General features: G+C 44.6%; 1 protein-coding gene across 1 annotated transcript in view; it reads right to left on the bottom strand.

Moving 5' to 3' along the window:
* CACNA2D3 (calcium voltage-gated channel auxiliary subunit alpha2delta 3) overlaps nt 1–16,134 on the bottom strand; it is a gene marked incomplete at both ends in the record, with an annotated part of 817,125 nt that overhangs the window by 168,203 nt on the left and 632,788 nt on the right. The window contains 6 exons of the mRNA XM_079795466.1: nt 2,930–3,051; nt 4,579–4,674; nt 8,228–8,321; nt 10,996–11,093; nt 11,250–11,295; nt 15,128–15,195. Coding sequence (XP_079651592.1) covers nt 2,930–3,051; nt 4,579–4,674; nt 8,228–8,321; nt 10,996–11,093; nt 11,250–11,295; nt 15,128–15,195 — 524 coding nt within the window. The remainder of the gene's footprint in view (nt 1–2,929; nt 3,052–4,578; nt 4,675–8,227; nt 8,322–10,995; nt 11,094–11,249; nt 11,296–15,127; nt 15,196–16,134) is intronic.

The following is a 16,134-nucleotide window of genomic DNA, read 5'->3' as shown; positions in this document are numbered from 1 at the left end:
AAGAAAAGCCAGAAATGGAGGGAGTTATAGTGCACATGTTAAGAGAGTCATCGTACTGGCTCCCAGTCACCGATGCTGCAGATGGTGTTGGGGCTGGTGTCCCAGAGCCCAGAGCTGGCCTGCTCCCTGCGCAGGTGCTGGGCAGCCAGTCTGCCCCATAGGAGGCATCAACGCCAAGTGAGTCCTGACCACCTGCACTGGGATGACTGACCACCGTGGAGGGGCCACATTTTCTCTAATTTGTGGTTACTAATTGCAGTGTTTACTTGCATCGGTAATCATATTTATACTAGAGGCCCGATGCACGAAAATTCGTGCACTTGGGGGTTCCCTTAGCCCGACCTGTGCCTTCTTGCAGTCTGGGAACCCTCAGGGGATGTCCGACAGACAGCTTAGGCCTGCTCCCCTGAGTGGGCCTAAGCTGCAGTCTGGCCTCCCTCTGCAGGAGGAGACCAGCAGGCCAATTGGGAGGGCGTCAGCTGGCAAGCAGCTGGCTCTGCCCCCCCATCGCCCCTCTGCCACCGCCCCAATCGCTGTCCCTTCCCTCTGCCCGCTGGCACCCGCCTTAGCTTGCCTGGCGCCGCCCGCTCGCCGGCCCCGCCTCCCCCACTGACCAATTGTTCTGCCGTTCGGTCGATTTGCATATTAGTCTTTTATTATATAGGACTATGTTTCTGAATATAGCCACAGAGAGCGGCATGAGATGAAGTTTTAAAATTATTTTTCGAGTTGAGGATTTTAGATCTGATTTATTGCCTGCAACTTGACTGACTTATAATATTCTAACTGTAAGTCCGACTTTTTCTGAGCAAAACCATTCTACACAGGGATAGAGCTGGAATACAATCCTGACTCCAAAGTCTTCTGACTGTGGTAACAGTAAGGCCTCGGTATGAAGAGATTGTCAATCACTCACATTGGTTCAAGCCCACGGAGTAAAAGATGCTGAGCCCACAGTCCTCGCCAGTTCCTGCCTTATAAAAGGCATTCAATGAATGTCAGCTAAATGGAATCGACTGACTCGGGAAACAGGGAGAAGGCAGACCTGTATTTGAACACCCCTGTGACCAAAGCAGTGGAGAATTTCTCCTGGCCCAAGTCTCAGCTGTAATGAGAACCAGCTTCCTCCCCAGTGTCCGCAGGTCTTCAACACACAGTCGGAACACGAGAGGGGCTCCACCGCAACACGGGTCATGCTTAACCTTTTCCCGAATCTAAAGGGGCCGCGACATCTCCGAGGGTATTGTGTCATCCAGAACTTCACCAGGAAAAAGGTAAATAAATCCCTTTGCATTTATGAATTCATTGAAAGTTCAGTGAAAACCCCACCTGCCAAAGGCAACTAAGCAACAGCCTTCATTAATCAGAATTCTTTTGTAGGAATAATAACCGAGCAAACTGAATGAGAGGCTCTCTCTCTCTCTCTCTCTCTCTCTCTCTCTCTCTCTCTCTCTCACACACACACACAGACACACACACACACACACACACACACACACACACACACATACACATACACACACTTTCGTGGGATGCTCACATCTCCCACAGCTCCTCTCTGTCCAGCTTTGGGCAAAAGCTACTTTGTCACAAAGAATAACTTCGAGATTCCAGTCCAGATTATCTAGGAAGCTAAATTCTGTGGGTTTTTTTCTTGATAGGACCATAAAAAAGAAAGTTTTATGAGACTGCATGATAAAAGGAGACAATATTGGTAGGTGTTCAGCAGAATGAGAGCATCCACGGTCTTAGTTAATATTTTCAGCAATAAAGTGTGATGCTGATAACAAAAAGAGAGAGCTCTGGTCATCTGGAAGCTTATGTTTGAGAACACACATGTGCATGGGTGTGGCTAACACAGGCCTGTCAGCAAAGGAGCCCAGACTCCAAGAATCTCAGTTCAAATGGAATCTAATGGATAGTCTTGTTGCATATCCCATCCAGCAAGGTAGTTTCTATAATAAATTTTCACCTTTTCTTCAATATCTTCATTAATGAGGGACCCTCTTTTTACTGAGTCCATTTAACTAATTATTAGACAACTCCTGTCAACATGTCTTATGCAGGCTTCGAGAGAACTTTTTCTGAGGTGTTTTCATTCATGGAAATGAGGGGCTTTGACACTAAGCATTACAGAGCCTCCACTGAGGCTGACTTAGGCACACTTGTATGAGGTTCATACAGAGGCCCTGATATAAAACATAAGTACCGACTGAATGTCCAGAAACGTCCAAGTTCATGGAGCTGGCTCACATTCATCGCTGACGTTTCTACGATGCACAGAGCCTCGCACTCACACTACTGCACGCATGAGACAAGAACACGCCAAGGACAATTGGAGAGATTTCTGGATTGGCTTGCTTCTAAGCTGGTTGAAATAAGACAGTGTGCAGTCCTTTTTTGGTGACCTTATCTCTTTTTTTTTTTTTGCATCATTAAATCCTAGGACTGGAAAAATCATTGGCAACATGCCCTGCAATGGCCACTGCAGCCTCTGTCAGGAGGGTTGAGGCTGTGCTAAGTCTGCATCCTTACTCCTGCACGTCCACTTATATCAGGGCCCTTCTCCTGGGGAACACGGGCCTCCAGAGTGATGTGACTTGCTGAAGGTTTTGACAAAGGATGCTATGCCTGTCCAAACTTCTCAAAGTAGGGCCATGACTGCATTAAACAAAATCTATTGAGAAGTTTGCATTCAAATTCCACATGGTACAAAATAACAACCCTGCTTTTGAAACCTGGTTAAGCAAAAATAAAGCTTCATTTCTATTTTATTTTATTTGGGGCTGTTGCACATATAGAACAGGTCACTGCTTCAGCACTGGGCTGACAGCGTTGGCTCCCAAGGCTGACCTTGGCTCTGCTCAGCATGCAGGCCGATCCCCCATACTCTGCTGGCAATGCCCAGGCCTCCCACGAGGACACCCACCTGTGCTGAAGGGGATGGAGTAGACGAAGCTCCCCGGAATCTGCTCGGCAGCTCTTCGGTACCAGAGAGGGAAATGGTCTGCATTAAAGATGTTCTCCTTGTCTCCAGCTTTCAGGAAGTCCCTTGAAATGGAAAGGAGTAAGAAGAGCATGCCCACTCAGCAAGGAGAAGCCGGACACGGGTGCATCCCAACAGCCTTTGTTGGATAAGAAGAGCATTGGCCACTGAGAACAGAACTCATAATTGTAGGTATTTCTAGCTTCCCAAAGCAGCTTTAATCTATAATTTTTTGGCCCTCACAATAACTCAGGGAGATCATTACCCCAATTTTTCAGATGCACAGAGTGAAGGGAATGAGTGAGACAGCCAGCTGCTCATCCCAGCAGTTCTGAGCTCATGTGGTCGTCTTTCAAGTGTCGTGATAGCAGAGGTAACAGACTGGCAAGGTGCCACATTTGGTGGTTGTTATTTTCTTGTTTGTTTGTTTTCATCTCAAAACAAACATCAGCCTTCCTCTCTGAGCATTAGACAGTCTACCCTATGTCCCCCTTTGCCTCTCTGGGTCCTAAAGGGTATACATCTGGACACTCCTATTTCTTCCTAGGAACTTGCCCTCTGCAAAAATACTGTTCAAGGGTAAAGGGTGAAAGAGGGTTTAGAAAAAATCAAGTCACAACTATAGTCAACTTCCTAAGTGACAAGCTTGAGGTGTTGGGGATGAGAGTCCTTGAACAGGAATTAGAAGCAGGTCCACAAAACGTCTACAAATTGATGGACCTGCCACACAGCAGACTTGGTTTCATGAAGTCATCAGTGGTGTGAGGTTCTCCGGGAACCTCTGAACACCCACACATGCACTTTGCAAACTTTCTGAATCACAGGCTCCGTTTGTCTCTGGCCTAATAAGGTCTCTTGCTTCAGAGAAAAGAAATGGAGCAAACTTATTAATGGGCTCAGGAATACCATCCCAGGTCCACACCAGCTCTGGACAAACACCAGTTTGAAGAGTTAAGGACCCATGGCTCTCTGGAGACACAGAACTGAGCAGCGATGTTAGGGAATCTGGGTCCTGGGTTCGGCAAGCCCTACACACTGTCCATCTGGGTCTCTTTGGAAGCGCAAGGAAACATGGTCCAACCGAGTGACCCCAGCCTGCCTACTCCTGGCGTGGGGCTCAGTGCAGACACACAGAGGTCTCTCAAAATGCACACAAACAAATGGGCACTGATTCCCGGACAGACAGGGACGAACAGGAATTCCTCTGCAGAGCTGCATGCGGAACAGTTGAACTCCCCGAAGCCACTTGTCAGGGACGAGCGGTCCTCCCTCTGGCTGCCCCCCAGCAGCCACACCATGTCCAGAGTTCCTAAATGACTCACCAGGGTGGGAGAGGGCGCCAGGCTGGTGGACAGAAGCCAAGAAGCCTGAGGAGCAAAGGGTTATGGAAGGGCCAATGGGCAGGTGAATACACATGCTGGGGCCCCCGTGGTGGAACGGAGAGGCAAAGTATCAACAGGCCTGGGGTGGCCTGGATTTCACTTCAACAGTGGTGGGATCAAGAAATTAAATAAGCTTCCCTTTGAACTTCCTGCCTCAGTATCTCTATCTCTCTGAGCCCCACAGAGGACCCCGCCCCCCACCCGACTTACTGATTGGTGAGCTGCTCAGCCCCAACAAACAGGTTGATCCTCGAGAGGCCAGTGCGAGTGCCAAGGAAGGCGACCTCCACGCCCTTGTCAGAATTCCTGAAACAGAGCAGCAGGGGTCAGGGGTCCTTCTGGATGGTAAACAGATAATCGCCTTTGCATTTTAAGACTCATGGAACCTTTTATGAGCTAGCACTTTCACAACCTGAAATTGGAAAAGAAATTATAGAAACGTACATACCAGCACAGGATGCAAACTCTCATCAGTTATAAAAGTTTTCATCCTAATTCTTGCAAGAAATCTAAGAACTCCATGACAACAAAAGCATCATGAGAAAATGCATCCCCAAAGCTAAATAAGCACACCTTTACCTCAAGTTCCTGGGTGCAAGGTCAGAGACAGCGGGCTCAGAATGGGAGCAACTCTAAAGAGAGGAAGCAAGTCCTGAAAGCAAGCTTTCTGCATTGATGCTACAAAGTCTGTTTTTGGCCCTGAGACCATTAGTGGGAACTGTCATTAGCAAAAAATAAGCAAGTGAGGCACTGAACCAAATCTGCAGCATCCCACAGCCTGGAAATGTCTAGGACTTAAATTCAACACCATCTGGGGGCACCAACTTGTAACTTCTACTGGAGCAGGGGGCCTTATCCTCACCTCCAGCACCAAAGAGATGAGTAAAGAAATGGCTTCTTCAAACAGCCCTGTGGATGCCATTCATAGGAACCCGAAGAATGGCCTTAACAAGAGAAGTCATTTGAAAAGTCACTGAACATTTATTTTTCAACTTTCAAGTTTATTTTTATGTTTGAACAAGTTCTTTAGGATATTTGCAATGCATACTCCTTTTAAAAAAACCAAATGGTTTTCTCAGCCAAGGCATACATTTATTTTCAATAAAAGTATAAAGAGAATACTGATTATTGAATTTATTTCCCTGCCCTAGATGCTAGTAACATTTGGATTGGAAGCCTTATCCATGTCATCTGCAGTATATGATCATTTGGTTACTTGATCTTCGATGGTAGCCAAAGTGGTCAATACTACTTTTAAGTATTTAAGGGGTGAATAAAAACCAACACAATGCATTTGTTTCTGCTTGTAGCCAATACAGAATTGGAGAGCCAGGCTGCCCAATCAGTTACAGATGTGGACTGCAAAGCAAACTACCATTTTGGAAATCTTTAGCATGTGTTAGGAGTGAATCAGCAGTCTCTGCACAGGATTTTGAGTTTCAGGAAAGCCTAAAGAAACATTTCCACATCCACTAGACTTGCAGTGGTTCTCAACCTTTCTAATGCTGCGACCCTTTAATACAGTTCCTCAGGTTGTGGTGACTCCCAACCATAAAATTATTTTCGTTGCTACTTCATAACTGTAATTTTGCTACTGTTATGAATCGTAATGTAAATATTTGTGTTTTCCGATGGTCTTAGATGACCCTGCTAACGGTTCTCAACCTTTCTAATGTCGCGACCCACAGGTTAACTGCTGCTGTAGAGCCTAAGACCATCGGAAAACACAGATATTTATATTACGATTCATTAACAGTAGCAAAATTACAGTTATGAAGTAGCAACAAAAATAATTTCATGGTTGGGGGTCACCACAACGTGAGGAACTGTATTAAAGGGTCGCGGCATTAGAAAGGTTGAGAACCACTGCACTAGAGGATGCAATCCCAGGAAGGGCTTTGATGCTCTCCCAACGTTTCCAGGAACAACCCATGCAGGTAATCATTCCAAAAATGCCCCAAATCTAATGAGAATGGCCATCTTTCTTTGGCCTTCAGGCTCATGTAAAAAATCAGCTACCTCACATCTCCACTTAGGAGACTTTTAGTCAGTGCAATCTTAAAATGTCTAGAAATGAACTCTGGCCAATCCAGTCCCAAACCTGCTCTGCATTGTTGCCTGTCCTAAGAAGTGGCCCTGAGTTACTCATGTCATAAACCTGAGAATGATCCTTGACAGTTCAGCTGCCCTCCCCTCAAGTGCTGGGGGCCTTACTTCTGAAGCATGCCACCTGGACACCTCTTCTCCCTGTGCCCTCTGCCGCTGCCCTGTCTGAGTGGCAAATCCTTGGGAATACTGTGGAGCCTCTATTGTTCTTACTCCATTACCATCTATTCCCCACACAGCAGTAAAGGGATCTTTAAAAATATAAATCTAGCCCTAACTGGTTTGGCTCAGTGGATAGAGCGTTGGCCTGCAGACTCAAGGGTCCCAGGTTCAATTCCAGTCAAGGGCATGTAACTTGGTTGTGGGCACATACCCAGTAGGGGGTGTGCAGAAGGCAGCTGATCGATGTTTCTCTCTCATAGATGTTTCTAACTCTCTATCCCTCTCCCTTCCTCTCTGTAAAAAATCAATAAAATATATTAAAAGAAAACTCTCCACCCTCTAATAATGACCAATTATTTAAAAAAATACAAATCTAATCATGCCCTTATTAAATCCCTTCAATGATTTTCCAGTACTCTGAGGATAAAATCCAAAACCTTTAACTTGACTCCCAAGGTCCTGAACCACCTGAACCCTCTGCAGCCTCATCTCCAGGTATGTTACAACTGACCTTCTATCGGCCTTCTTTAAATCCCTCAAATGCATCAAGTGCTTTCTTACCTCAGGGCCTGTGCACATGCTGTTCTAATTCCCTCGAATGCTCCCCAACCCTTGAGCTAGTACCTGCTCAGAAAAGCCTTTCCTGTCTTCCATCTCTACTCTAGGTCTTATTACAATCTCTATGTCTTTATTTTTTCTTCAACAGTTATCACAATTCTTATTAATATAGTACACTATATACCACAGGTGTCATGATGGCAAGGACCGTGTTTAATGGAGTAACCTCCATTCACCAGCACCTGGCCTCATCCTTGACATATAACAAACATAGTCATCAATATTTGATGAATGAATGAATGACTGGAAATGAGAGCAGAATGAATAGTGGACACAATAGAAGAGAATATATAGAAGGAAAGACAAAAGAAAGGAAGAAAAAAAAGGAAGAGCAGAAAAGGAGAACTGAATAATGTCTGATGTGAAGATATCAGAAAAAGAAATTATTTTCTTATTATTTTTAATCTTTAAACACCTACTTAAAATAGTAGCAATAATAATAATAATAATAATAATAATAATAATAATAATAAGCTGCTGAGACAGTTCTCACCATAGTCTTTGATAACAATTCCCCTTGCTGGCTCCCATCCCCCGGCATCCTCCACTTGGGGAGTAGAGCCACAGGGTTACATCTGACACCCTAAAGAAGCAGAGCTCCTACTTCCTATCCTGCTCACCAGCAAACCTGGCCTGAATCCCAACTTCCCAGCCTGCGAAGTAGAGGCAGCCACAGCAGGGCAGGAAGCACAAGGCTCCTTCTGCCCCCCACCCCCTCGGAAGTGTCACCCTACCTCCGCATACTGAATTTCATGTAATGTTAAAACTCAAACAAATTACATGTCAAACCCAGTAGCTTGCCATCCAAGCCCCAGCCGCTAATCTGCTCTAGCTCTTGTGGTTTGGAGCTTTGGGGAAAATTAAAGAACTTTAACACCAAGCTCCTCAAACAGTTTAGTTCTTAAACTATAACCATATTTCGGACTGTTTGTGGGGAAATGGCCATGAAAGGGGGACACGTGCAACCACTTACTCAGATTTGTTGAGGGCAAGGCTGGTCCAATAGGCTTCAATGGGAGCGCTCACCACAGCATCGAAAAGGACCTCCTGGATCAGTTCTTTATCACCTGTCGGGAGGGGCAGGCCTGAGAAGATGGCTCTGGCCGGGCCCCAAATTGGGGCACGAGAAGCACCCAGCACTCATTTTGCAGTATCTGCAGGCCACTTTCTCACACAGTGTGTTGCTTTATATACTAACCTCCCATCAGCTGAAAATATGAAACAGTCTGACACCTGACTTGCCAGCAATGCAGGATCCCCCTAAGTGTTTGGGTGAGACAATAGTAAATGGAGAGTCTTGGGAACCTCACACTTCTGTGTTCTGCTCTCTCTCTCCCCGCATCTAGTAGTCCATGCCATAGACCCCAGGCCAACCATGGGGTGTGGATACCAGAAGCCGGCAGTCCTTGGAGAGTTTATTATTTTCATCCCATTTCTGTCCCCTGTCAAAGCCTGTGGGTCTTCATGGCCCTGATTTCAGTCAGTTGCAAGAAGTTAACCTCCTAACTCCTGGGACTCTATTTTGTGATTTCTTTCATTAAAAAACCTTTTTCCCCCTTCATTTTAGAGGGGGAGATAAGTCCCTATGCAAAGGGACTCTTGGCAGAGTTCCGGGGAAGAGGCTAAGGAATCAGGGGGATATCCCAAGTCCAGCAGAGGCATCCTAGAGCCCTCCAATCACCTCACAACAGGGACAACTCATTATCACATAAAGCAGGTGAGTCTCATGTAGGCTGGGGGAAGAACAAGGTGGAGCTTGGGGAGTGGTCTGGCTAGAAGGGGTCAATGGGGGGAGAGGGAAGGGGAAATATAAAATACTTTCAACAATAAAGATTTAAAAATTTTTTTAAAGTAAAAATAAATAAATAAATAAATAACCCATCACCAAAGAAGGATAGAAAAAAACAAAAACAAAAAAACAGATAAACTGAAAAATTGTCATGTAGCGGAATATTATATAGTAATTCAAACAAATGAATCAGAGCTAAATAAGCAACACAAAATGCATCTCAAAATTACAATGAGTGACAACTCAAGTTGTAGAATAATGCATATAATATTACACAATATATAATATGTATAGTATACCATCTACCTAAATTGTATAGAAAAGAAACATGGAAAAATATATAGGGTGTCCCAAAAAATTATACGAAAACTTTGAATAATTATAAAGCCAGTGTTTATTAAAATATATTTCATTTTCAAAATTGAGCTATCACCTGTTAAAGTGTGTACACATTTTTGCAGACATCTTATATTTTAATATAGAAAATAATGTTACATATTTTTAATGGATACCTATATACAGGGTGGGCAAAGGTGGGCTTACAGTTCGGAGTACTTGAAACAACTTATTTTTGTATTATTATTAGTTATTGCATTATTTTCCATTCAAACAACTGAAAACCTACTCATGCCCCACCCTGTATATAGTTATGGCATAAAATGTATGGGAATGACGAACAAATACAGGATGGCAATTCTCTCTGGGAAATAAATAGGACAGGACAGGGGTACTCGGGATTCAATATTATCTGTTATGTTTTATTCCTTAAGAATGTGCAGGAAGCAAGTATGGCAAAATATTAAGACTTGATGGTAAATGTAAATGATTTTAAAATTTAATTTCTATACTTTTAAAAATATGTCCTGCAAAAAGTCAAAGAAAAAAAATTTGGCTCCTAGGATGTCCATTTGACCCTTTCTCTATCAGAGCATATCCAGAAAAGTTAATCCATTCCATGAAGATATGGTTTAGGGTCTGGACAATCTCCTTACACCTCCCAGGGCTGCTGTGCTTATTCTATAAGACAAGGAACATTTCACATCACTGAATAAGTGATATCTGTTAAGGGTCAGGGCAGGGGCCATGCTCAACTTGGATGAGTCTCCCTCTGCCCAGTTTGTAGCCACTGCAACTAACAGTTCAAGAAACATCGATCAGATGGTCAAACCTCAGAGGAAAGGTAGGGGAGGGTGGGGGTAAGGGGGTGAGATCAACCAAAGGACTTGTATGCATGCACATAGGCCTAACCAATGGATACAGACAAGAGGGGGGTGAGGGCATGAGTAGGGGGGATGGAGGGGTAATGGGGGGATAAGGATACATATGTAATAACTTAATCAATAAAGAAATAAAAAAAAATAAGATCTGATCTTGCACTTGGTGAGCGCCAGGCCTGCTGCTGCTCTCCCTGCCCCTCCCTCTGCACGAGTTGTCTGCCATTTCTGACTCACTGAGCTCCCTTTGAGGGCACTTGGTGGGAGGAGAGGAGCAGCGCATACCCCACAAAAGGCGACATGTCAGTGTGGCAATCCCACCCTGGAGAGAATCAGGAGACCTAGATTATGACCTTGAATAAGACAAGTCCTATTTCCAGCCCTGCTTTACCATTTATAAAATAGAAGAGCTTGGATGAGCAGATATATACAGTCCCTTCCCAGTTGTAACATTTTCCTCCTATTCAGGTATTTGACTAAATGGTTATTTGACTAAATGGTTTGGTATGGGGATAAATCTGGTGTAAAGGGTTAATCTGGGATTGGGAATTCTACATGACTTTCCATAACCCACATTCCTTCTCTTGTTCCTACAGGAAGCAGACATTTGGCTGGATTTAATGTGACTGATAGTCTCTGCCAAAGCAAAGTTCCCCTGGAAAACTGAAGCGACCGACGGTTTTGCATTCACTCCCCACCACCACCACAGGCACACACCGCGTTTGGAAGCACACTCACATTGGAGCAGAGGTTCTTTGCCTTTGAGGTAGAGCTTAATCGCTTCTAACTGAGACAGATGACGGTGCTCTGGGTGCAGGTCCGTGTTGCAGTAGGACCTACGAACATGAGATGGCCCAGACAAGAGCATGTAAATAGTCACAGCATCACCGTCCTTTGCCTTTGAAACAGGAGAACTGAGCACGAGAGTATAGAAAACTTGAGAACAAAGCAAGCACCAAATACCAGTACTGATGAAGGATTTTAATTCTTACCATTCGTCTGCCAAGGACACATCGGGGTGTTCTAAGTCATGCAGGCCTGTAGGTCAAGGAGAAGAAATTAATGAGTAAATGCCATCTGTGTGGGGCACTGACCCTCCTCATCCTCTCATGTGCTTCAAATGTCCTTGGGCGGGGCCCTGGGGTGATTAAGGGTAGACATCAACCCCAAAGATATCTGCCTCGGAAAAGGGGCTCTCATCAAAGGAAACAAGTTATTTTCCAGGAAAAACTTCTTCCTCAAAACCTTCCATGGCTGTGTATCCCAGGAAAGCCTCAACTCCTTGCAGAGGAATGATGCACCAGTGAGTCGTGGGAGAGGAGCTTAGTGTGATGGTGGAAACACTGCCTTTGGATCCCCATGCAGCCTGAGCTGGGGACTGAGCCAGGCCACCTAACTCCTGTGCGACTTCAGCAGGTTACCTTACTTTTCTAAATGTTGTCTCTTCATGTGCAAAGCAGGAATAATGATAAGAGTCTCTAACTGATGGGTGGTTGTGAGGGTGAAATTATAAGTTGAATGATATGAAATTGCCAATACTCAACTGACCAACAAACATGGCCAGTTGTTACAGAATCCTAAGTAAAAATGAGTCATCGGTCTGGAAAGGTAGCTGAGAGAATAGGGGCTAACAGAGAATTTGGGAGTTTTCACAGAATGGTCCAGAACACCCCAACTCTGTGAAATCAGTCTCTTTCCTTGTGCGTTCATGAGACTTCATTTCAGTGGGTTATCAGCAGCCATACTTCTGAGTGATGAACTCAGAGACTCCCATGGTGCCGATAGCCTGTTTTAGGATGTCAGAGTTTCCCAAATGACCAGCACTGTCTCACTGCACCCAGGATTCCAATTTTCTCAAATACAAATGTGTAAAATACAGAAAAATACTAGACCAATCAACACACACTCCTGCTTGATTTTCAGGAAGTAGGGGATACATTTGATAGAATATCATCATATATATTATCCAAGTGACCAAATCCTGGATCCAGCACCTACTGGTTGAATGATCTTGGGAATGTCACTTCAACTCTGAGTTTTATCAGCCAGAAGACACAGGTGAACATGCCTAACAGATAGACTCCAGGAGAGGATTAAATGGGATAGTAATTGGTTCCTAGAACAATTCTTCCCTTCATTTCATATGATCACTGAGTGAAGTGCTATTCCAGGCCCTAAGAATATAGCAGTGAACAAAACAAAAATCACTTCTCTCCTGATATTTACCTTCCAGTGGCAGGAATGAGATAAGTAAATAAAATTAAAATACATAGAGTATTAGTTAGTGGTGAGGTCTATGAAGAAAAAGAGATAATGTAACAAGGGTAGGGAGAGACAAGAGCTAGTAAGGGTTGAGAAAGTTTCAGTTTTACCCATGGACGTCAGGGAAGTCTTCACTGAGAAAATGACTTTTAAGCAAAATCCTGAAGGAGGTGAGGGAAAGCCATGTAGATACCTGGAGAGAGTGCTCCTGGCAGAAGGAATTATGAGTGCGAAGGACCTCATGTGGGATCTTGCCTTCATGGAATATGGGGTTAATGATGCCAATTCTATTTTTTCTAGTTTTTTGTGTTTTTTTTTTCTCATCGGCTTTGATCCACAAAGCCGTCTGGCTATATTTCATAGAACCTATACATGAGACCCTGAAAGAAAGATCTTTTTTACTGCTTCCTCTTGGAGTTCCTAGGGCACCAAATAAATTGAACCATTTTCTAATTCTTCCACCTCTTATTTTGGTCCTCCTGACAAAATTACACCTACTGATGATTGCTAATGCTGACAATAATGAGATAGTCTCTAATTTATTGAACAATCATTATGTACAATAGATATTAAAGATGCAGAGAAAGTGTCAAGGAGATTCAGAAGAGGAGCGATTTCAGCAGGTAGTAGTACAGTCCACGACTTCAACCTCAGTAGCGACTCCTTACATTTGGAGCCAAGTCTATGTGTTCACCATCTTTGTAATACCTGGCATTTGCAAAGCACATTAAAATGCCTACATTCTCTAGGGCAGCATTCCTTATGGAGGATCCTACAGAAGTGAGATTGTCCGTCCCAGGGTTCTCCTTCCTTCCCCAAGAATGAAACAGCATACCAATCATGCCTTGGCCCTTAGTAATGACAAGAGCCTCTCCTAGTTAGGCCGAGGGGAAGCAGCTTTCTCAGGCTCTGTGACTCAGCACAGGTGGCAGGACTGCAAGCCCTCTTATTCATAGAGGACCAACAGAGAGAGGAAGATCTGACCTCATTTTTGTGGATAACCAGACACTCTCCCCCTTGCTGAGGATTCAGACTAATTTTTTGCACGGTGGTTACAGTTAGCTCTGAAATTATCTCTACCTGACTCTCAGCCTAACAGCTGTGGGACATACAGGGAGAAGACAATGACTAAAAAATAATCCAAAAGACCATGCAAAACAACTTGCAGACCATGTATTGAGGATTTGACTAAGGGAATGGACACATGAGAGGCCAATAATCTATTCATAATCTCTCTGATTTTTCTGACCATGGGCTTGACTTCAGATGGCTTAGACATATATTTTCTGGCTTCAGAGGCAATGATATACACAGAGCTACACAGAGCTCATGGAGCCAGAAAATTCTAGAATTGAAAAAAATAATTTTGGAGAATACATCCTATTTTTTTGTCCATGTCACAAAGTTGCCCGTTTTCTCTTGCATGACAACCCATCTCATGCTTCACTCTCAGCTACATCTGAGCCACAAGGTGGTCCAGCTGCTGGAAGTTCTTCTCATTCATTTGTAACCAGCTTTAATTAAAACCTGACTTGAAACAGACCTTCTGCCCTTGGCCATACCCCCTGGGGACACCCAGACAGAGCACTGGTTTGGCGGCCCAACTCCTTCTTTGTGGAGATGCAAAGCTGAACACCCAGGCTGAGCAAGGGATGCACTCAAGGCCGCCACTTTGGGAGTGAAGCCCTTCAGAGGCCAGCCCACCCCTCTCTGTGAGCTGCTGAAATAGAAAGGTAACTTCTCTGAGCTACCAGGTTGTAGGGAGATGAAAAGGACAGTAAGGGTGTGACAACTGTTTTAGTCTTAAAGAGCTATAACAACTGCTACCAATTACTAGGAGTTTACAGTGCTTTCTGAAGACCAGAGGGTCTGGGGATCTGAAGGGGCCACTTACGCCTTCTGACCTATGGAAATCATTGAAATGAGCACAGTTCCCTTTGAACCCTTTGGACCCGGGCTGCCATGAAACACAAGTGAAATTTGTGGCTTAAATGTGTAGGAGACCAAGGCTTGCATATTTTTGTTTTCATTTTTTCCCCTTGGCTTGAGTTTTTACACTAATTTATATTTTTCTTGATTCTGATTTTTATGGGTGAGAAGCATATAGTTAGAGGATGATTCCTATGAGTGGCATCCACACCTCTGTGGATTAAAGCAGAATATAAATAAATGAGCCCTAACCGGTTTGGCTCAGTGGGTAGAGCATCGGCCTGCGGACTGAAAGGTCCCAGGTTCGATTCCACTCAAGGGCATGTATCTTGGTTGCGGGCACATCCCCAGTAGGGGGTGTGCAGGAGGCAGCTGATCGATGTTTCTCTCTCATCAATGTTTCTAACTCTCTATCCCTCTCCCTTCCTCTCTGTAAAAAAATCAATAAAATATATTTTAAAAAAATAAATGAAATCATAAGGAAGGCCCACTGGTTGGGGTTCCCACCATTCGGAATCAGTGTTGGAAAGCAAGTGACATCAAGTGGCAATTAGTTGAGTCAAATGTCCAGGGATTGGCCAGAGTGTTGGACAGACGCCCAAGTTCTTCAGTGAACTCATAGTAGGCGCCCAGGCTTCCTTCCCACGTAAGTATAAGACTGAGCACAGCGGCATCTTACCTTCTTCAATGGTTACATTCCCTCGGAAGAAATATTTCCCATGGCCCCTGGAGAGCGCCACACCTAGACTGTGCAGAGAAACAAAGCAGACCTTGAGACCCATGGCATCGACTGGAATAGACTTGTGGGCTAACTTCTTATTTTTCATTTTCACATTGCCATTTCATGTTCTGTAAACAATTTTTCCAACAGTTTATTTTCAAAACCCCACTGATTATAGTTGGTGTTGGTTTTTCTTAGGTTCAATCAGCTGCTTCAAAGTACATTTTTTGATTGGAAGTGCCCGCAGCAATTGGCGGCTCTCGCATGTTTACAAAGAGGTGTGGCAAGCTGCGCAGCCCCCTCGCAAGCCCTTTTCTTGGACGCCCTCAAAAGGGTCACTTGCCCGGCTCTTCACTACCACCTTACGCACCCCTGCACTGCTGCCCTGCCTTCAGCCAGAGGCGGGCCTCTCTAGACCTTAGAGTTTGGGACTGGGGCAAATTAACCCCTTCCCAAGGGCAAAAAGGAAAACTTCTACCACCACTTGAGTGTAGCCACATGACTGTTCTGTGGGCTTCTTTGCTCCACTCTCTCCCTAGCCTAACAGGGTTATCACACCATCTCGGGCCTGATGTAAGCTACTTTCTGCATTTGTCTAAAGTAAGAGACCATGCTTTGAAAACACCGTCTCTTCGTTTGGCCAACACCCTTAGCAGTCTAGTGTTCCCTGGGTTGCTCTGGTTCCAATGGAACCTACCCATGATCCCTGGCCTTATGTGACAGCAATCCATCACTTAGTTTTCAGATTAATCTAAAGCCAGTAAATTCTTTCTCTCCTTAGCCCTGCGAGGCAACCGATCGGGAACAGGAAACAGCCCCACTGAAATCACTTTTGACAAAAGGTGTCCCGACGCTGCGGGAACAGCAGCGGGAGACGTCAGAATGCCACGTACGCATCTGTAAGCAGGCAGGAGGCAAAGCCATTTTCCAGGACTGTTACAAAGAGAAATAACAGGATTCAAAGG

Source organism: Cnephaeus nilssonii (assembly GCF_951640355.1).
Source record: "Cnephaeus nilssonii genome assembly, chromosome: 17".
Taxonomy (NCBI): domain Eukaryota; kingdom Metazoa; phylum Chordata; class Mammalia; order Chiroptera; family Vespertilionidae; genus Cnephaeus; species Cnephaeus nilssonii.
This window is presented reverse-complemented; position numbering and strand designations above follow the sequence as displayed.